Genomic DNA, 21,442 nt, shown 5'->3' with positions numbered 1-21,442 from the left:
AAAGTCAGTGTAGATAAGGACTAAAAAGACTGCTGGGTGTTCGGCATGACACTGCATGGCTGTAAATCCAAAACACTCCTCCTGGTGAGTGAATAAAAACACATTCATAGACTTTAAAGAGAATTTATTCAATCACTGAATCTTAAAGGTCACTGTTCTTCATACTTTAACTTGCATTTATCCTCCTGCTCATGTTACATCATGAGTAGTCAAAAGCTCTTAAACAGGATGAACCTCAGTTTTAGGAATGTGGATGTTTCTGACTCATCCCAGTAAATCAGTCACTCCTCACTAACTCTCATCCAAAATGAGGAACTGCGACGTTTGACCAAAATAGGAGAGAAATACCTGTTAAAGCAGAGAGGATTGTGTATGACTCTGTTAACCGCAACTTAATGAAAAGTTACCTCAACAGCTTAACCTTGTAAGTTACCTGCCTGGACATCTAAAATATGTTCAGGGACCACACCTAGTAGAAGAAAAACTTATTTCCTCAAGCGTAACTGAGGTCACGATTTTTGTATTGGCCCTAAAATGATCTTATTTTCTGCTACAAATCTCAGGTGGTTTGGCACAGAAGACTTTCACTTGTAATTGTCCAGCTAAGCACCCTCCCACAGTGAGGACAAACAAATAAGACACCAAAGAGGCGTTTCTCCCAAAACGCGCAAATCTCTACTCCATCCCGCATAGGTGCGTAAAATGATATATGTTTTGCGTTCTCTGTGGAGTCGCGGCTCTTCATGTACTGGTGCGTCATGCGCGCTTCACAGGCTCATGTTTAGGTATGTCTGGTCAGTAAATGGCAGAGCTGTGTGTGGTGCAGAGGAGGCAGGAGATGACTGCTGCCCCCCTCACTTCTCCAGTGAGCCTCAGGAGAGCGCAGGGAGAAGGAGGGCTGCATGGGGACTGCACGGCTGCACAGTGAGCGTGCTTTTCTTTTCCTCGGCGCTTCTTTGGAACCGAAATTGCAAACACGCGGTTACACCATGCAGTCTCGCGCCATTTGGACAGTTTATTTATGTTTAAAGCTCTTTCGTGAGTTGCAGTTATAAGTGATCTGAAGCCTGCTATGGAGGACTTCTTGAGTCAAAATGAGTCTGAGCACTGACAATGTCACAAACTTGTGGAAAAATGGTTCCTCGGAACTCGACGGGACTCTGGGCGCGTCCTCCCAGGTCAACTTTACCAACAGCTCCGGGGGGAACCACACGGAGCACAGCGAGGTGGATCTCACCCGGGCCATCCCGCTCGGCTTGGTGCTCGGGGCTTTCATCGTGTTCGCCATCGCGGGCAACATCCTCGTCATCCTCTCGGTGATGTGCAACAGGCACCTGCGCACCCCGACGAACTACTTCATCATCAACCTGGCCATCGCCGACCTGCTGCTGAGCACCACGGTGCTGCCGGTGTCCGCCACCCTGGAGATCCTCGACTACTGGGTGTTCGGCAGGATCTTCTGTGACATCTGGGCGGCGGTGGATGTGCTGTGCTGCACCGCGTCCATCATGAGCCTGTGCGTAATATCCATCGACCGCTACATCGGAGTGAGCCACCCGCTGCAGTACCCGGGCATCGTGACGGAGAAGCGGGCTCTGCTGGCCATGCTCGGGGTGTGGGCGCTGTCGGTGGTCATCTCCATCGGACCTCTGTTCGGGTGGAAGCAGCCGCCGTCGCCGGACGACACGGTGTGCCCCATCACCGAGGAGCCGTTTTACGCGCTCTTTTCCTCCCTCGGCTCCTTCTACATCCCTCTGGTCGTTATTCTGGCCATGTACTGCCGGGTGTACATAGTCGCCAAACGGACCACTAAGAACCTGGAAGCCGGTGTGATGCGCGAGAGGATGAACTCCAGCGAGCTGACCCTCAGGATCCACAAGGGCTCACAGGTACAGGAGGAGCCCGGCAGCTCAGGCACCGGGAAGGGCCGTGCGCACCAGGCGAGAAGTTCCCTCACGGTGAAACTTCTGAAATTCTCCCGAGAGAAGAAAGCGGCAAAAACTTTGGGAGTTGTGGTCGGCATGTTTACGCTCTGTTGGCTGCCCTTCTTTCTCGCCTTACCCATAGGTATGTGGTCTGTTACACTGTCAGAAATAAACCCGATGTTCGGCCATTTACAAAGCACACACAATCCCCTACTTCTTTCCCTCACAACACACTCCAATTCAAAAATGATATTCCATTAGTCATTGAGCTCACACAGAAGATATTACAGTCATCTACATGTCTGTAGGAAGTTAAACTGAGGCAGTTCAAGGCTGCTGCAGGCCTTTAAATCATATCTATAGCTGCTGGCACTGCAAACTCTCCAATTTACTGCTCTGTCACCGAACCTATGAGTGGGCTTTGATATACTGTGGTGGTCGATCTATACTGCAGGAATAAAAAATAACATCACCCATACTGCAGCTTTCAATATATGACACTGTGGGAGCAGATTTATGTTATTTATCTGACTTTACAGCCTCTGTTTATGTAATTAAATTGATATTTTATGACACAGACTTTACATTTTGATCAAATATTCCAGTTGTGCACCATTCACTCTACAGTGCCAAACCTATACTTGCGTCTTAGTCTCTAAATTCGTGGCTCATAGTCTGGGGATAAAACATGTTTTTAAGAGACTGAGAGGGAATTCTTCTCAAGCTTTTCCAAACATTATTAGTGTTATCTTTGCATTATCCCCCGAGTCTGAGTTAATCACTTGGTGCAACAAATACACTCCCCGAGCGTGCCAAGTTGCAGACTCGATGGCTTCTCTCTGCTCTGGTCAGTTGATTCAGAGGCCTGTGGGGCCGGCCCGGGGCTCCCTGATGCCATTGAGACTGGCAGGCAGTCAACACTCCGCTGTCGTGGCTGTTTAAAACAACTGCAGAGGAAATTAAACAATATATTCTGTGGTGAAATGGCCACCGGCTGTGTCATGGCAAGGGGGTGAAGACAACATTAGTGATGGAGTCTGAACAACAAGCATGGCCGCTCTTCTTTAGATGATCTTTTGCCTGATTTGCCAGAGCATTGATCCCTTGTGGAGTGTGTGTTTGTCTGTCAGCATGCATGCAGTCATATGGGAATGTGTTTATGCTCCTGGCTTCAAGCTGCAGCTCATTACATCCTCACATGGCCACACGCACACACACACACATTAGTACCTGGGGCAGGATCACTATGCAGGGTCACATAGTAGGGATTATTTAGCCTCGAGACGTTCTTAGATACTAAAAGCAAAAGGAAATGTAATTTTCCAAAGTTCAGATTTCCAGATCTGAGAGGCTTCAGAGAGCAGATACGAGGGGATTGGAGGTTCAGGAGGGGCCTGTTTACGTAACACTAATCAACAAAGTGCCAAGAAACCCCAGAGGGTATGTTTCTCTGTACCATGTCTGGTGTAGCATACTGATACACGGCGACAAAGCACCAAACAGCCTTATGTCATGCTGATTCTTAACCAAGTGCATTAAAGAAAAGAATACAAACTAGTCTCCTGGACGGGAATGCCATGTGATGCATCCACTATATATCCACTAAGTCAAAGCAGGACACTGTCTCCTGCCTCCTTTATTTCCAAAAGGAGATTTTCAATTTATGTTTGTGCCTTGGCTCCCGTCTGATCTTAAATACTAAAAGCCTTAAAGGGCAGCGGCGCACTCCTGGTGTTGCTCCCTGTGTGTTCGTTAGCCTCCACCCACAGAGTGGGATTTCCTGTCTCACACTTGTTATTACCCTGCTTCTTCCTCTGCACGCTGTCACTGATATGTAGCGTATGTGGGGGGGTTATGATTGGGTGTGTGTGTGCGCTGCTGGCAGTGGATGGCATGAGTGTTTTGTTTTTGTGCGCTAAAAAAGTCTTTGTGTTTATGTACATGTGTGCAAGAATGTTCATGTGTGTTTTGAGTGATTTTCTTTCAGTGTGACTGCAGCTGCTTCTCTCACATGCATCACTGCTGATGTTAAAGCCTTTGATGATTAACCTGAGGCAAGAACCGCTGTGACCTCTGACCCCTGACCCCTCAACCGGAGAACATATATTCAGTTAAAAGACATATGTGAACTGTCTCCTCAACATCTGATCCATCAGATTCATCTTTTTGTTTTTGTTTTTGTTTTTGTACATAAATGGCAAACATGCAACTGACAGTCCAGTTTGAGTCGTTCCCTTTCAGTTTGTCCTTTTACGCCTTTAACTTGGAGCAAAGTTAGGTACACAGAGTCCAAGATTATAAACATTACATCAAAGATTTTAAGTTAGTGGTACTCCAGGCAAGCTTCCTTTGGACAAAAAGCAGCCCAAAATTTCACACACACTCACTGACCCGTCTGGCTTCGCTTGTTTGTCAGTGATGCCGACATAAAACTTAAAGTTATTTCATGACACATTCTTGTTCCACATTAGGACAAAATGACACCTTATCATCCCTTTGACACAGTAAGAATCTGAGACTACTGCTGAAATTGACCAAAAAAGGCTTTTAAAGGGGCCAGACGCAATGAAAGAAGCCAGAGTTTCATGAAAATGCTTCTAGATCATCTTTTTGATGCAGGGCTGGCCAATATTTCCATATTATATCGTTTTCTTGATATGAGACTATATATCCTGTTAGATTTGGGATATCGTTATATCGTGATATGACATAAGTGTTGTCTTTTCCTGGTTTTAAAGGCCTCATCACAGTTATTTTGACTGTTCTACTTGTTCTAATATTTAACTTTACCCACCTAGTCATTATATCCACTTTACTGTTGATTTTTTTAATAAAAAATCTCATTATTCATCCCCACAAGATTGTCACAATATCGATATTTTTTGGTAAAAATATGTGAAAAAGTAGTATAAAGTATTTGTGGCTCCAGAGGAAGCTGCATGTAATCTGATAAAATGCCTTCAGTGATGTCACTCAGTGGCTAAGTTGCATTGTTTTTTACATGTGCAGTAGTACTCCCCAAGACCTGTAAACACACTTTAGTATGTAAAAATTGGTGGAGTTACTCTTTAAGGAGATTTCAGACTATCAAGATATACGTATGTTGTGTATTGTGATACAGCCTTAAAAATATTGCAATAATATTTTAAGTCCATATAACCCAGCCTAATTTTATGGCGCTTTCTGATCTTTGATGACAAGAATGTATTTTCATCACCATCGTCACCTTTCAAACTGCTACTGTGGCACCAGCACCAAAGCGGACAGGCTGCCACAGCTCCACCACCCAGCCTGTCCGCTCTACCTAACTAGCCCAGAGATGCTGCAGCTTCGACAGCCAGTCGGGGTGGTGTAGTGTCCCAAGGCAACTACAGCTCACAGTTAGGAAATAATACGTTTGTCAGTTATGCTGATAGAGATTTTCATGGCCCTGGTAGTCCACTGCACAAGAGGTAGAGAGATCAGTGGGACCTACAGCAGAGTGCCTGTTCTGCACTGTCCTCCTGTGTCCACACCACCCTGAGCGACCTGGTATTCTGGTGTACAAGCAGAGAGAAAAATGAAATTAAATACAATTTGACTTTTGATATAAAACCATTACTCGTCAATTAAATACATTTAATTTTAAAATAAAGTTTCAATGCATGGGAATTAAATGCAATATAACTGTTGATATAAAGCTATTACTATTAATTAAATGTATTTAATTTTAAAATAAAGTATCATTGCATCATTTAAGTTGATTGCAATCATTACTTCATTCAGTGGACATTTCAATTTTAAAGAGCTTTTATTTTAGTGCCTAGCAGTTCAACTGGTCGCCATTTCTATTTAAGAAGCTATTTAAGCTATTATAAATTAGTCATTGAATCAATTTACATACTTTCATCTTTTTGATATATTCAAATATGTGATGTGGGGCACTTCCTCTGGATGAAATTGTGAAATGTAAGCCTACTGATAATTTTTCTCATGCTGCTATGGCCGGATAAAGTATCAAACCACCTGTTAATGCACCAGAATAAATGAAATGACAAATACACTTTATACGAATACACAAAAATTCTAGAGGAGATCCCCGAAACCTCTGGTAAAATTGTCCTACCAACATTTTAAATGCTTCCTGCACCCATGGACAAGAAAAAACAGCAAAGACGCTGAAACCAACTGATGATTTATTGATTGTAAAAAAACTATTGTCAGTAGTAATTTCCTGTCCATTAACTTATCGATTTATTTAGTAATCAGCAACAAAGCTAAACTAAGATTATGAACTAAGATGAAGAAACATAGAACTATTATAAGCATTAAAGCATTGTCATGGTAACACTTTATAATTACCATCATTAATAAATTATACATTTATAGTTAATGTAACTTTGGCTAGTAGTTATTTCACTGTTTACCAACGATGAAACGCTTTATAAACCATTTATTAGGCAATTGTTTATTGGAAAGTTGCAACTGCTGTTTATAATACTTGGTTAGTGGCTTTTAAAGCATTTCATTGTTTGTAAACTGTTATTATAAAGTGTTATCATTGTCGTAAAGTGTTTTAAATTCTAAATTGAAGACTCAGTGGAGGGACTCGTCTACTTTTAGGGGTTTCACCGAGCTGTTTTCTCTTGTTCTCAGCTCCAAACTCAGCCGAAGAGAATTCACCAGTCCTCGGGGGGTACTCATGTTATTTCATTGCAAACATTGTCCCACGGCTCTTTAACACCCAGCGCGCACACTAATCTCCTGTGAAGGCCTCGCAAATAGCAACTGGTGCAAACCGTCAGCCCATATGTGAGAGAAACCAACACTTTGGGGTGTTGTACCAAATGTTTCCGTGTATACTGTGTCTGTCTGGGTGCATCTCACATGTGTGTATGTTTTGAGGGCCGGAGGGGGGGTTGTTGCATGATCTGGCCTCCCCCTCAATGGGGTAATTGAAGTGGTTTTTGAAGGGGAAAAATAATGAGAGTGCTAAGTGACAAAGCGATGAAGAAGAAAGGAGGTGGCAGAGCTGAGCTGGAGGGGCCACAGGGCAGCAGGGGTGCAAGTGAGGGTCTCTGCGATGTCAACCCAATTTTCCAGAAATAGCTTCATGCTATGATTTCATTGAAAGCAATCTACAAGGGCAATAACACTTCTGTCCTTTCAGATTAAGACATATTAATCATATTTATGGGTGTGTTATGAAACAGGATGTGTGAGTTTTTGGGGAGCAGATTGTGTGTGTGTGCGTGCATGTGTGTGGCACAGACTAGGCATTGCTTCTTCCAATTAGTGAGAATAACAGGATGCCTGTTTTGTTAAGATGTTCCTGTGTTTCATAGTGAGATGTGTGTACGTGTGCCTGTCCTCAAGAAGGAGGTGCAAACATTTCTCCTAACAGAAAAGGGCGAGACCACCGTCAACAACCCACCCACAGTTATCTATGTACCATTGTCTTACAGCCAAGCCCTCGCATCCTCTGCTGTTTTTACTACAGCCTTTCAACATAAACACTCTTCAGGAGACAAGCATAGGCCGCTTCACACAAAACCTGAACACACAAACCTTATCTGGCTACAGGAAAGTCTGTTGTTAGCCAGATTTCTTTCTGTGTTTCCGGCACTTTTATCCTGCAGAAAGGAGACACAGGAGCATGCTGGCAGTGTTGGTCCCTGTAGGGTGCCTCTAGAGCCACACAGCTGTGTTTGCCCCTTCAGATGTCACTCTTATAGCCCACCTGGGAGGCTTATAATGAAATACAGACTAGGGCTGAGACTGTCATCTCATATCGTGACATGGCTTATTGTTGCTTTTTGCTGGCTTTAAAAGCTGCATTATACTAAAGTGATGTCATTTTCTGAACTTAGCAGACTGTTCAACTTATTCTAATATTTGCCTTTACCCACTTAGTCATTACATCCACTTTGCTGATAATTATTAATGAAAACTCTCAATGAATTGATATTTTGTGGAAGTCTCAACAGTCACAGTCAATATTGACAGGTACTCTGCTCACCCTAGCATTTATGAAGTGCCTTTGAGGAGATTTCAATATATAGAGATTTATACGGTGTATCAGAATATTGCCTAAAGATATCATAATATTATTTTAAGAAAGAAAGAAAGAAAGAAAGAAAGAAAGATGTCATTTGTAATCATTTAAAATGACAAATGAAAAACAATTATTTTTGATAACTGATTGATAGTTAAAGCCAATTTCCAAGTAATAAATGCCACAAAAAAAAACAGATACTGGCTCTCCAATTTGAGGATTTGCTGCTTTTGAATGTTTCAAATGAGTGGAAATTGAATATATTTTTGTTTTCATCTGTTGGCTGGACAGACAATGAGTCTAAAACAGATGAAGTCTCACGTCGGGTTGGAGAACATTTTGATGGAAAATTTTTCAAGGTCCACTTTGTAAGAAATGTTTATTTTTGAGTCTCATACCCAATTCATCAAATACTGACGCTTTGGGATGACCACTGACATGACCCACAATCCCAAAGCATCGGTATTTGACGAGTTGGGAATGACACTCGAAAACAAACTTTTCTTGTAAATAAGACCTGTAATGAATGATGGAAAAAAATTAAAGAATGAACAAGTTTTTATTCTACTCTATTGAGCCCTGAATCCCAACCACAGGCATTAGTCACTTAGTTATGTAATCACATTTAAGTGGTCGTCCAAAAGGGAAAATAGCATGTGAAAATACCAGCCACTGAGCGGAGACCCATTCATCTACAGAACAGAAGGGCAAGACACATTCAGACGGCTTTCTGTAGAGTCTGGTGTGTGAGTGTGTGTGGAGCAGACCCTCTGTGATGTCAAGTTCATATAGCAGCAGCTGTTTTTCTTTCCAAAACTATGTGAGAAGTGATTATGTTCAACTCATTTGGTGGACACAACTGCCTTCAGGCTGTTATCACTATTTGTAACCAATGATACATCTCACCCCTCGGCTATGTAGGATATAATGTACCTTGTAGCGCTTAAAATTAAAGCTGTTGATCTGATGTTTATGAAGAGGAAAGCTGTAATATCTTAGCAGAGGTAATTTCACACTTGAAAGCCTGAGATTATAGTGCATCATCAGCCTCTCCAGGAAGATGATATTAATTTAAGAATGTGGGTTGGTGTAAAGAAACACAGTTTTACTCACATCTGCCCACTCACACAATTTTTTTTCTTTCACACTGATCCCTCACTTGCTTATAAATTCTCTGTTTTTATCTTCAGGCTTCCCCCTCTAACCTCATTAGCTGGTAAAATATTCACCCTCTATTTAAACTTGGCAACAAGAGAAGAAAGGGCACCACAAGGGCAGATTAATAGGGTTTAACTCACTCATTAGCACACAGGACAAACCTTCTTCAGGATCATGTGTAATGTTGTCGTTACCATCATTCAGATTGCCTCTAATTGTGGGTAACAAAAGGACACCTGCCCACATATACATAGCATCAGCCTGTGCAGAAAGAGAGGGCCTGCTGTGTTAGTGTGACCTCCACAGCCTCTCAGAGAAAAAGCTGCCATTTCGTTTCAAATAAAATGTCTTCCCTTTTCATTTCTGCCAGTGCATTCATCTTAAAAGAAACTCAGGGTCATCCAACTCTCTCTGTATACTTATAAAAGTCCTCCAGATGAACTGTGACAGAGCGTCTGCGTTGGTTTCTTTAAAAAAGGAAGCACAAGGTCTTTCTTAAATGATGCACAGTTGGGTGTCCTCTCTGGGCTTTTCACTCTTGCGCTTCATATCCTCTCTGCCCAAAGTCTCACTGTAGAGCCCTGTGTGAGTCTTAATCAATGCTGCCGCCTACTGGGTAAAATATAAGCTGCAGTCACAGACAGGATCAACAAATCCTAATCCAGCAGTCAATGTACACAGGGATGGACTGATTGGATAGTTACCTGATTAAACAGACGGGATATATCCTGATATACATTACTGTCATTTTAAAGTTCAATGTTTTCAACATCAGTTAGATTCATTTAGTCACAGCAGGCAGTAACTCAGATCTTAGTCCCACGGAAATTTCAAACTTTAAATTTGAGTTGGAGAGAACTGGTTATGCATCGTCATTCAGGTGTTGGTATCAGTATTGGGAGAGAAAAGGTTGGGTCCATGCATCCCTGATTATTAGTTATTGAACTCCTTTTGTAAACAGCATCTTCTTCCAGTGAATGAAATGTTCAAACAAGACTCTTCACCAGTCAGTTCAATAGAAATATGTCTTATGCATCATTTTATACACAATTCCCCAAAATTCTGCCTGACATCTGATATTTAGCATCTTTAGAGATTTTAGCATCTCCACTCGTTATGCAAGTTATGCGAGTTTGAACATGTGTTTGTGAGGACAAAAGATTGACATTTAGGGAAATACAGTTAATCGTTACCTTCCTGAACGTTGGATGTGAAGATCAATACGACTCTCGTGTCTGTGCATTAATTACAGAGATGGAGGTGTTAAGCTTAGCTTAGCATAGACTGAAAGGAGGGGTAAGTGGCGTTTGCCTTCTTATGTGCAGATTAACAAACAGGATTCAACGTGTTTGCTTTCGGATGCTACTAGGTGTCATTATTTTTTTTACTTTGGACAGGTCCGGGCTAGCTGTTTCCCTCTTCTACCAGTGTTTATGCTTTAATTAATATTAATTATTGGTGGCTATATGAGCAAGTTTGAACAAAACATCCATAAGTATTATTAATAAGAGGGTGTGGTTTAATCAGACATCGCTCACAGTAAGGAGCTGTTCAAGAAAAAATTGTGTTCAGGGTCTTGAAGGAGTTCATTAGAGGTTTCTGTACAAATCCATTGCCCATGAATGATTGGATTGAATATCTCCATTTTCTACTGTTTCCAGGGTCTTTTAATGTGAACCTGCGCCCACCTGATGTCCTCTTCAAAGTGATCTTCTGGCTGGGCTACTTCAACAGCTGCCTGAACCCCATCATCTACCCCTGCTACAACCGCGAGTTCAAGCTGGCCTTCATCCGCATCCTAAAATGCCAGTGCCACCAGCGTAAACGTCCCGGCTGGAGGGCTTACAACTACCGATCCTCCAACTTCAGCTCCTCTGGAAACTCACGCAAAGGCTCAACGGATCACAACTCCAGCTGCTTGAATGGCAGCCAGCGTACCCTGCCCTCCTCGGCCAGTCCGAGCCCCAGCTACCTGAGCAAGGGTCTCCCACCCTGCCCTGAAGGGGAAACATTATACATCTGGGGGGCCACCACCCCGACTCCCTCCACACCCAACCTGCTGCCCGGCAGCCCTGCAGACTGCCAGCAGGGAGCTTTGAGAGCGGAGGTGAGAGGAGGGAAAGCAGCTGAGGAGATGACTGGGAGTGTTTTCTCTTTCTCCTTTGGGAAGAATCGAGACAAGGGAGGGATCAACAAACACAGTGTTGTGCCTGATGATAAGGTGTGACTAACTGAGTCGTGACTCATTCATTCCCTGTGGATGTAGGATTTAACAGACTTGCTGCGTTCACTGTACAAGATCCCATGATCACCCATCAGTCAGTGGATTGTCAGTGTCATTAGTGGTCAATGTAAGCTGAAGATATTGAGTATTGACTATGCTGCTGTATCAGATATATTTTGTCTATGTTTCTGTAGCTGTGGTTCACATAGGCATAGAAGGGTTCTTCTTTCAATGGACAGCAAGGAGCTCAGGACAAAATCACTGTTCACTGCCTTCTTTTGGACTGGGACATGCATGCATCTTGAGGAAACAACAGAATAATTTAAAGGAAAGGAACCACACCCAACACAATCTTCCCTTCAAAAATCTGCCTTGTAAAAAAGACTGAACATGACAAAGAACCTGACTCGTGTAAAATGTGTGATAAGACAAACGACCACCTTTCTGTTGCAGTCACTTGATAACTTCATGGTATGTTGTGGAAATTAAAGTATAACCTGGTTTATCTGCTGTGCGCACAATCATCAGATATCATCTTGTTTGTATGTTTAATGTTGGAAAAGTTCTGAATATCAATATTAGAAATGTGATCGATACATGAATAAACATAGAACGTTGCTCAAATGCTGCTTGGAGACAAATTCTCTCTCTCTCTTGCTGGATGTAAAAAAAACTTTGATGGATGTTATTTGTTCTGAGTTGGGGTGTGGACAGTTTTGAGTGTCTGAGGTAAAGAGCAAACATCAGGCTGAACATTTCCACTGAGAAGAGATAAATCTGCGTTTATTGCTTATATAGACGACTCTCCGACCTGCGATCACAGCTCAGCCATGACACATCTAACTATATACCTACCTGTCCACTTACCTCATGGCCCACTGACTCCTTGTACATGCCAGTTAATCATTTACTCCTGATGGGCTTTGTTTTGTCAGTGGATCAATACTGGGCATATGCACACACACACACACACAGAGAAAGAGAGTCCAGTATACATCACAGGACACGCAGCTCCATATGTTGAAGGAACAGAGACAGGTTTAGATTAGCCAGTAAGACATGCTCGGCACTGAAGGGAAAGGCATCCACATGGATTTATTTCGAGTGGCTGATGGCTCGCTTCTTGCCTCATCATGATTTCCACGCCAGGAACTAACACCTCAGATAACCACACCCTGAATAATCCTTCCGATTTATTTCATAGCACCGCTGTTAAAGTCTCTGTGCTGTGCCTGCTCCTACCCATCCCCGTCCTGGCCATCATGGGAAATCTTCTCATCATGGCTGCAGTGGCACGTTTCCAAAGCCTCCAGACGCTCACCAACGCTTTCATGGTTTCCCTGGCAGTGGCAGACTTCCTGGTTGCCGTGCTGGTGATGCCTTTCAGCCTGGTGCGTTCCATCGACAGCTGGCACTTCGGGCGCTGCTTCTGCCGAGCACACTTCCTGCTCGATGTCACCTTCTGTACGTCCTCTATTTTTAATCTCAACTGTGTGGCACTGGACCGATACATAGCAGTGTGCGACCCGCTGCACTACCCTGCCCGGATGTCTCCCAGACGTGTGGCCATACTGCTGCTGCTCTGCTGGATCCTGCCTCTGGTCATCTCCTCTCTCTGCGTCTCCCTCGGCATGAACACTCAGTCTATTGCTCAGAGCTGTCCGGCCATGTTTCACGTTCCTTACGCCTTTGCAACCTCAGCTATCTCCTTCTTCATTCCCATGTGTTTCATGCTGTTTGCCTATGGGAAAATCTTCAAGGCTGCCCGGAGACAAGCGAGATGGATCCATGCAATCGATCACCAGATGAACCAGAGTCCTATGAGGGCCGACCCCAGCAGACGAGTCCAGACTTGTGTGGAGAGGCATTCTCTGAAGAAGGAACAAAAGGCGGTGAAGACACTGGGTCTGATCATGGGAGTCTTCCTGCTCTGCTGGCTTCCTTTCTTCTGCCTGAACATGGCCCATCCTCTGAAGGGCTACAGCATCAGCCCCCTGGTCCTGGAGGCCTCCATGTGGCTCGGATATGCTAACTCCTCTCTGAATCCTTTTCTCTACGCCTTGTTCAACAAGAACTACCGTCATGCATTTGCAGCCATGTTAAACTGTGGACTTTTGGGGAGGCAGTTAAGAGCAGGTTTGGATTCATCGCCCTTCGGTAGACACGCACATACTGTTGTTACCTTGGAGACCATTTCAAGATGATCATTGTGCATTAGCTTGATAATGTTAGCTAATTCTTTATTGTCAGGGAGGGTTTTTTTGTTCTGTTTCACCTTAAACAATCACTGAAGAGAGGTGGACTAAAAAATTGTTAAAAACCAGTGTAGCAGAAGCCAAGAAATGCTGACTTTTAGTGTGAGCCAAAGTCAAAATCACTGGGTCCTTTATTTCCCCAATGCAGTGTTTTTTTGTTAATGAAAACTTTGAAGTAAAACGGCCAACAATCTTTATTCCTTAACTAAGACAAAGCTGTTGAAGAGCTAAAGATAGATCTTTGACAGTAAAAGCGATCATAAAATGTTTCGTCTTCGCTGACGAGATGAGACGGGACTAAAATGTCAGTCATCGGACATTCAAAATATGCATATATCCCCCAATTGTGCATCTAGTCGGTCTGTCAAAATATAAACAATGCATCCCTCTCATTGACGTTTCATGCAAAAAACTTCCAGACTCCCAGGGGTTGTTGTCCCAAACCAACAGCGAGTTAGTGACAACATGGTGGCTTCAACCCTGATCTTAATGTGCAAAATCATCTCCAATCTTGCTATAAATGTACAGAAAACTAGGTAGCTATATACAAAGATGGCCTGATTCATATGCTGCAAATGTTTTAAGCTAAAAGCAGATTAGCCACGCTAATACAACTGAATTAATGTAATGTAATGTTCTTCTTGGTGTCAAACACTACACACATTCTTGCCATGGAAACCGATGTGCACTCGAGTAGTAAGGACGTGGTAGTTATTATTAGTTCGGGCCACTTTAATTTCCCTCTGTGGTCTGGACAAAATACATAGTAATTACAAAATGTACCAACTTGATGCAGAAGTATACATCCAATTTATTCAGGAGGAGCATAAAGGAGCAAGCCTGCCCAGAATTCACGCTGAAAAAAAGACAAATACCAGAAACTAAATCAATGATTGTCTATTACACAGACATTTTTCCACACCTGGTAAAGACGACACTTCCCAGTCCATCAGTGGCCACCACATTCAACCCTTCTCTCTTTGTGTGTTTGTTTCTATTTTAACAAATGTATTTGTGTTCATTCTGTCTCATTAACATGTGTACAGTATGTTTTAAGAATACAACTGAAATACAATGGTGATATCAGAGGCAGTCGACCAGTGACAAGTTTGATAAAAATATTTTGTTGTAATCTGATTACAAAATCATATTATTACAAACTGTAATTCAAGTAAATGTTAGAAGTGACTGTAGTTAGATTATAAATCAGTGCCCTTTATCTTACAAATGCATTTTCCAAACAACAAAAACAAATCAGTTCTTCATCAGTTCTTTATACCTCCAGCCAATAAAGGGCAACATCATTATTCATTTGGTGACGCCTGTCACATAATTTTATCCTTTGTTAACACAAAAATACTGATTAGTGCAGCTTTAATCAAGTGCTTTGAGTCATTTAACATAACAATAAAAACATTAATCATGTCAGTCACCTGATATGGCTCTCAGTGCATAATGAATTAGGAGTGTCATTTTTTTCTGTCCACAAAGCATCAGCAGCAGGGATGTGTGTGGATTTCACTCTGCAGGAGCAACAAAATACAGAATCACTGCTGTCAGCTTATTGTTTAAAATCATATTTCTCTGTGCAAAAGAAGTCAAACATTTAATATCAAGCAAAAAGATAATAAAGGTCCCACTACAGTGCTTTGTCAAAAGACTGTAGTAAAAATTAAGATCATTAACGTTGACCAGCTCTGCTGAAACTTTACTTGGCTAAACAGGCAGGCCAGAGGGCAGCCCCAGCTCAGCAGAGAGTACACGGTCTCTGCTTTGGAGGTGAGTGAACATCTTCCTGCTGGCTTCACGTCCTTTCCTCTTCACCACATCGATAAGGCAGCGTGCCCTGTCTGCCCGGGAATTGTTCCCCTGAAGTATCGAGTCTTTTTCCCCGTAATTCAAGACACCATCCTTTAAAAGGTCGTCCAGCAGCTGATTGATAACTTCGCTGGATACTCTCTCCACAAGTTGAGGCCTCACTCTAGCAAGCTCCTCATCTAGAGGAATAAAGAGAAGAAAAAATTCAAAACTCAAATTTTGGTCTTTTAAGGGGGTCAATCGTTTATTATTATTTATAATTAGATTTTAGATTAGCAGCAACACTTTACAACTGAAACAACAAAATTGGCTGGATACTACTACATATCAGTGGAAAACATTTGGCTAAAAAGCGACACCGCCAATTCAACATCACACTCCTATAATATGTCAGAAGCACAACATGCAGTTTAAAAGAAAAAAATCTAATCTTTGCTGCGTCATGCTAATCACGGCTAATGTAGCCCTGAGCTACTAGCTTTGAGCAAAGATGAGGAGCGGTTTAGGAGTGGTAAACTCTTTTCTTTCTTACTCTGCACCCTGAGATGTCATAAAATTGATATTTGTAGCAAATTTGAATGATCAATGTTAATGACAATCTCAAGGTTCTGTGACGAATACTAAAGGCTATTACAATGTATTAATGTTATTGTTGTATAACCATTTAATTTCATTTATACCAGTCATATCAACCAGATGATCGACTGGTTTGTAGTCTGTATGTGAAAGATCTACAGCAGATGTGATGACACTTCAAACAGCTGTACTTCTTCTAAATATCGTCATATACAGTGTCTTACCATACATCACCTGAACATCACCAGCAGTTTGATAGTCATCTGAAATCAAATGCAGAAAATAAAATATGGATATTTGTTTGAGTTAATGGTTTTATGTTTTGCATTCATTCTCAAGACACTAACAAGGCATTTTAGCTGAATAAGGCTCGTACACAGCTGGTAATATTCATTTATGAAGGCTGACCTTTTCGAATGGCGCAGGTCCACACTGGTCCAGATTCATGTCCCAGTGTGAGCTGGAAATTACTGTCTGGATTTCCAATGAACACTTCAAAGAAGTTTGGGTCACTGCTTTCATGTACAAGCTTCAATTTCTGTGACAGAAATACATAAAGGGAAAAGGAGCAGAACTAGACTTTCTTTAGATGTAATAATAATAGTAATTCACAGGTAATTTATCAAAAATATGAAAATGTTTTGATATTGGATGTTGGGCATGATATATTTAATGAATAAATTTACTCTTTGGCAAATATGCTTATTTGCTTTGTTGCCAAGAGTTAGGTGAAAAGAATAATACCACTCTAATAACTTAGCTTAGTTTAGCTTAGCTTAGCTTAGTTTAGCTTAGCATACTGGAAGGTATAAGAAGACATGGAATGTAAAGGTTGATGCTTATGTTTGTCCATAAATCCCCAGGAAAACAGCAGTGTAAATACATTAAATTGTGTTTTACAGGAGGCTACTTCCTGGCCAGGTGCAGTCAAAAAGATATAACATGTTAAATAGTCAGCTTTGAAGGTGCTCGTAAGGCAGATTTGTTCATTTGGACAGAACCAGGCTTGCTGTTTCCCACTGTCTCCAGTGTTTGTTGCACTGAGCCAGCAGGTCTGCTGATCTGTTAGCTGTAGCTTCATATTGAGCAGACACATGCCAGAGATGTATCAATCTTCTCATTTAAATCCCAATTTTTTTGTTTTTCAAATTAATGTTATTATCCCAAGATAACAAATGGTGTGGATATTTAATTTTTTAATCCTGATGATTGGGTGAGATCACAAGATAAGACTCTCTTGGCAATATTGTTGTTATTCTTGTTATATAATTTACTACAGAATATCTTTCAACATTTTCAAAGCCAAAGCCATCGACCGTATTTATAGTGATGAAGCAAATTATATTTGTGATGACGACATTTATTTTTCGGACCACACTTTTAGTCAGATTTAATAGGTGAAAGACAGTTCAAACCTTACTGTAGGGTAAATTTCTGCACCCTCCTTATCGGCTGTGAGGATGAAGCGGTCACGCATTTTCAAGGGCTGCTCTGGGTAAGGCTTTTGGATCATTTGGTATCCACTGGATAGTTCCTTGTTTTTTATTGTCTACAGGGGAAAACAGACAGGGTCAAGGCTACAGTCACCAACATTGCTGTCTGTGTTTTGAATTATAAATCCATATGGGGACAGTAGGAACTCCAATCACCTGTTGTAGAGCAGGATCACGAGGGATCAGATAAACATGTAGCGTGAGGAAGGCCTTGCTGGTCTTGTATATCATCACTTTACAGTTAATTTTCACTGGAAAGCCGGCTTTCATCAGGACTGCTCTTGGAGAGAAAACTGGCTGGGATAACTTGACGTGGGATGGTGTGACCTCAGACGCTTGTTCCACAACATCTCCACAGGTGTCTACGTGTAGGACTGCAAACTTGTCCAGAATTGTTGGGTTGTCATCTGCACAAAGTAAAAGTTTAGCAATGTTTAAACAGACAAACTATAAAACATTAACGATGTTGTTCATTTTCCTATTAGATGATGTCTGCATACCTGTGCAGATCCAGTGTGGCAGATACACTTCATCTAACTTTCCAGCAATGACAGTGATGTCCAGTAGAGGACCCCCAGCGATGTGCTGCATGTTTTCCAGTCTCTCCATGTGTTCCTCCCAAGAGCCAAACTGGTACTTGAAGCTCACCCTTTCCTTACAAACCCAGCGCAAGCCAGAGACTCCACATTCAAAGTCACCTGCTTCAGACTGTAGGCTAATTTATAAAAAGGAAAACAAGATCGGTAGGTCTGAAATACTAAGAGCAACAGAAATATTGTTAATGTTAACTGAAAATGAAAACAGCTTTGTTACCAGACCTGCAGTGTCAGTCTCTGTGGTCTCTAGTTGTTTTTTTGTTTTGTTTTTTAAAGCTGCTGTAAGTGTTATTTTCTTATTAAACAACAAAAGACAGGAGTCGTTCGAGTGTGGTGACGTGAAGTGGAGGGAGGGGACAACAACACTTACAGCAGCTTTAATAATGCGCTGCTTTTAAAAAACACAAGAGATCATCATTTTCTTTCTCTAATGTGCTTGCTGTGACAGCAGTTGAAGACCTTCTTTACCTGTAAGTTGGAGCATGCTCTGCATCCCCATGGTTCACTTCAGGCTCGAGTTTAATCCAGTCATCCTCAGCAGACATTCGACTTCCTTCTATCATCGAGTTTAAGGATTCGATTACAAAGTTCTCAAATCGTCTGAAAGTCTGTAGATTGACATTATATCTTTAATGGTAGTTCAGATAGTATCTTTATGGAGGATACTATTAAAGCTCAATTTTAAAACTTTACATTATATTCATTTAAAGGTCATATTGATAACATTTTTATGTTAACGCATCTTTTTTTGTTTAAATAATGGTCTACAGAACTTGTAGAAAGGTGCAGAATAAAAGTATGTTTTCCTTAAAAACCTTACGATGCTTCTGATTATATAACTGTAAAAATGTTGTTTGTCCAAATGATTGTTTTGTTGATGTCTGGGTAATTATGACAGTTGGTTCCAGCTGCTACTGAGATTTGTCAGCCAGTAGTATGAGGCCACTGGTATCATGTGGTATCTGTGTTTCGTCAAAAGTTAACAGTCTTAGTAGTTTGCCAGTTTTTGGAAAGAAAACGTAAGAATGGCTGATTTCTATAGTATGCACCCAGCATGCTGTACTTCCCTAATGTTAGCTAGCTAGCGTTAGCAACATTTACGTGAGCTAGCGTTAGTAATGTTGACATTTGCTAGCTAGCATTTGCAATAGAAGCCACATTTAGTGGCTGAATGTTATCAATGCCACCTTTGAAAATTGACTCTTGAATGTAATGATCAATCCATAAACATAAAAAAATAAGATGAGCTTTATAACCCTCCCAATCCAGTAAGAAGGCCTTAGACAGCTAAGAGACAGCTAAGTTTTTCGAGGATATGCAGCTACAAAAAAAATTGACGGCTAATCGAATTACAGAAAAGTAATCAGGTTTGTTGTTTGTTCGTTTTTGTTTTCATTCAAATACATTTTTGAATGAAAGTGTAAAAAAATCTTACTGGATTCAGCCTTTTAAATGTAAACACTTGACGGTCTTTTTAGTCTTATTATGAGTATTACACTGAATAGTTTTTTCTTTATGAAATTTGAGATTTGAGATTTTTCACTATTTTCTGATGTGTTACAGACGAAACAATAATCTCAAAAATGATTTTAAAAATAATCAGAAGAATAACCAATAATGAAAATAACCATTACCAACCATTACTCAACCACATACCATAATTGTAGCTCATGTTCATTGTATGCAGGGTTATGCAAATTATTCTAGGTCTCTTTTTCACGCAGGTCTTCAGGCAGTTCTTGACAAGAAACATTAAATGCCATAAAAGTGCCCACTTCAATTCAAAAATGTTACTTTCTAATTTAAAGTTCTGAATAGATGCTAAAGCTCAAAAAAAGAAATGAAAGAAAAGATAACATAACGTTGAAAAGACCTACAGGACCTCTATTTATAGGATGTTGGTAAGATGTTATGTTCCAAGCATTTTACTGTACCATACAAGCTAGAACTTGTAAAGCGTGGAAAAACCTGACACTGACAGGAGCAGGTAAATATTTGGGATTTCTGCCAAGTTACATCATTGTGGCAGAAAACAATGTGACAGTTTGTCTTGGAGAAATAACAACTGACATTTTTCACATACATGTGTGGCTGACACAGAGGAAAGGAAGAGGTGGATATGAGCAGTGACACTGAAATGACCTGAAAGAGTATCTGCAGCAGGCCACTCCTCTTTTTTTTATCCGTCTCATAAACTCCTTCCTCATTTCGTCTCTTCTCTTTCACCATCATGGCTTTCACTGGGAAGTATGAGCTGGAGAGTCAAGAGAATTATGAGGAGTTTCTGGAAGTGATTGGTAAACATTTTTCTCATTGATACAAAAGCCGTAAATGGATACATGTGACTTGTCATGCATTTAAACTTTGTCGAATTTGGGTCACAGGGCTTCTCCAGGCCAAGACGGACGACAAGGTGATAACGGAGTTGGTTCAAGATGGGAACAACTTCACCTGGAAGCAAAGCATTCCCAGCAGGACCTGGTCCAATACGTTCAGCGTTGGTCAGGAATGTGAGCTGGCGACAATGACAGGCGCCAAATTCAAGGTGAGTTAATAACGGGCACAGAGAAACTGATCATTCAGCAGCAAACCTGCCACACCTTTGCAACTTGTCTTAAAGCTGTCGTGCAGTCAAGCTCATTGGACATTTCCCTCTGTGACCTGTAGGCTGTTGTCACGATGGAAGGCAGCAAGATTTCAATACCGTTTCCTCAGTATAACTTCACAGCAGAGATAATCGGAGACAAGCTAGTCATGGTGAGAGAAGCAACCACTTCCCATGTGCTCAAGCACAATTCAACTCTGAACACATATTGCTTATTCACTGAGACAAATTCTCTTAAAATATGTTTAATAACCTTAATAGAAATTGCAGTTTGTTGTATTTTCACCCCAAATCATCTGTATCTTTTCCATAATGTGTGTTTTAGAATTGCATAACTCCAGGAGAGAAGGGTGTGACTTTCAAAAGAGTAAGCAAGAGGATCTAGTGCTGCGTGACTCAACATGCTTCAATGAAAGAGGAAAGTATCAGTGGGAGGTAAAACACAAAAAAGAAAATGCTTACTGCAACTACTGAAGCAAGAGGACCAGAGTCACCATCTGTAGCGCGGAGCGAGTGGAACATCTCTTGTCTTCACAGGACTGTATTTTGTTGTTTTACTTACAGATAGAAGGGGTGAAAGTACTGTATTTCTACAAGGATGAAACAATTTGTCTGTACCAGAGTCCATGTTTGATCCAATAAAAAATATTGCCTGTTTGGCCAAGCAATCATGGGACTTTCTTTCTCTTGTTTTTACACCATTGATGTGTTAAATTTCTCAATGCAAAGACAAACTACAATGTCACAACAGGTCAGAA

At 41.3% G+C, this 21,442-nt stretch overlaps 3 protein-coding genes and 1 pseudogene across 3 annotated transcripts; 3 read left to right on the top strand and 1 right to left on the bottom strand.

The window, feature by feature from the left end:
* The first annotated feature begins 729 nt into the window (after positions 1–729).
* Positions 730–11,965, top strand: LOC141012740 (alpha-1A adrenergic receptor-like). Its single transcript, XM_073486249.1, has 2 exons — positions 730–2,067; positions 10,779–11,965. The coding sequence occupies exons 1-2, from the start codon at positions 1,095–1,097 to the stop codon at positions 11,342–11,344; spliced, it is 1,539 nt and encodes a 512-aa protein (XP_073342350.1). The 5' UTR covers positions 730–1,094; the 3' UTR covers positions 11,345–11,965.
* Positions 11,966–12,357: 392 nt separating this feature from the next.
* Positions 12,358–13,545, top strand: LOC141013592 (5-hydroxytryptamine receptor 4 pseudogene; annotated as a pseudogene).
* Positions 13,546–15,312: 1,767 nt separating this feature from the next.
* On the bottom strand, positions 15,313–18,642 carry LOC141012928 (NACHT, LRR and PYD domains-containing protein 1 homolog). Its single transcript, XM_073486471.1, has 6 exons — positions 18,548–18,642; positions 17,984–18,198; positions 17,640–17,890; positions 17,411–17,539; positions 16,399–16,528; positions 15,313–15,593 (listed from the first exon to the last, which is right to left on the bottom strand). The coding sequence occupies exons 1-6, from the start codon at positions 18,640–18,642 to the stop codon at positions 15,313–15,315; spliced, it is 1,101 nt and encodes a 366-aa protein (XP_073342572.1).
* Positions 18,643–20,309: 1,667 nt separating this feature from the next.
* Positions 20,310–21,141, top strand: LOC141013728 (gastrotropin-like). Its single transcript, XM_073487562.1, has 4 exons — positions 20,310–20,376; positions 20,464–20,624; positions 20,747–20,836; positions 21,010–21,141. The coding sequence occupies exons 1-4, from the start codon at positions 20,310–20,312 to the stop codon at positions 21,067–21,069; spliced, it is 378 nt and encodes a 125-aa protein (XP_073343663.1). The 3' UTR covers positions 21,070–21,141.
* Positions 21,142–21,442: the final 301 nt, after the last annotated feature.

Source organism: Pagrus major, chromosome 18, assembly GCF_040436345.1.
Source record: "Pagrus major chromosome 18, Pma_NU_1.0".
In the NCBI taxonomy this organism is placed as follows: Eukaryota; Metazoa; Chordata; class Actinopteri; order Spariformes; family Sparidae; genus Pagrus; species Pagrus major.
The sequence above is the reverse complement of the archived record's forward strand: the minus strand, read 5'-3'. Positions and strand labels throughout refer to the sequence as shown.

What these genes read in the sequence shown, in the direction of transcription:
- LOC141012740 (XM_073486249.1), top strand. Translation starts at nt 1,095, where the DNA reads ATGAGTCTGAGCACTGACAATGTCACAAACTTGTGGAAAAATGGTTCC. An exon ending in CTTTCTCGCCTTACCCATAG is followed by an intron (nt 2,068 to 10,778) that starts GTATGTGGTCTG and finishes TACTGTTTCCAG; the next exon opens with GGTCTTTTAATGTGAACCTG.
- LOC141012928 (XM_073486471.1), bottom strand. Translation starts at nt 18,642, where the DNA reads ATGATAGAAGGAAGTCGAATGTCTGCTGAGGATGACTGGATTAAACTC. An exon ending in GAGCATGCTCCAACTTACAG is followed by an intron (nt 18,199 to 18,547) that starts GTAAAGAAGGTC and finishes TTTATAAATTAG; the next exon opens with CCTACAGTCTGAAGCAGGTG. An exon ending in GACCTGCGCCATTCGAAAAG is followed by an intron (nt 15,594 to 16,398) that starts GTCAGCCTTCAT and finishes TTATTCCTCTAG; the next exon opens with ATGAGGAGCTTGCTAGAGTG.
- LOC141013728 (XM_073487562.1), top strand. Translation starts at nt 20,310, where the DNA reads ATGGCTTTCACTGGGAAGTATGAGCTGGAGAGTCAAGAGAATTATGAG. An exon ending in TGACAGGCGCCAAATTCAAG is followed by an intron (nt 20,625 to 20,746) that starts GTGAGTTAATAA and finishes TGTGACCTGTAG; the next exon opens with GCTGTTGTCACGATGGAAGG. An exon ending in TCGGAGACAAGCTAGTCATG is followed by an intron (nt 20,837 to 21,009) that starts GTGAGAGAAGCA and finishes TGTGTGTTTTAG; the next exon opens with AATTGCATAACTCCAGGAGA.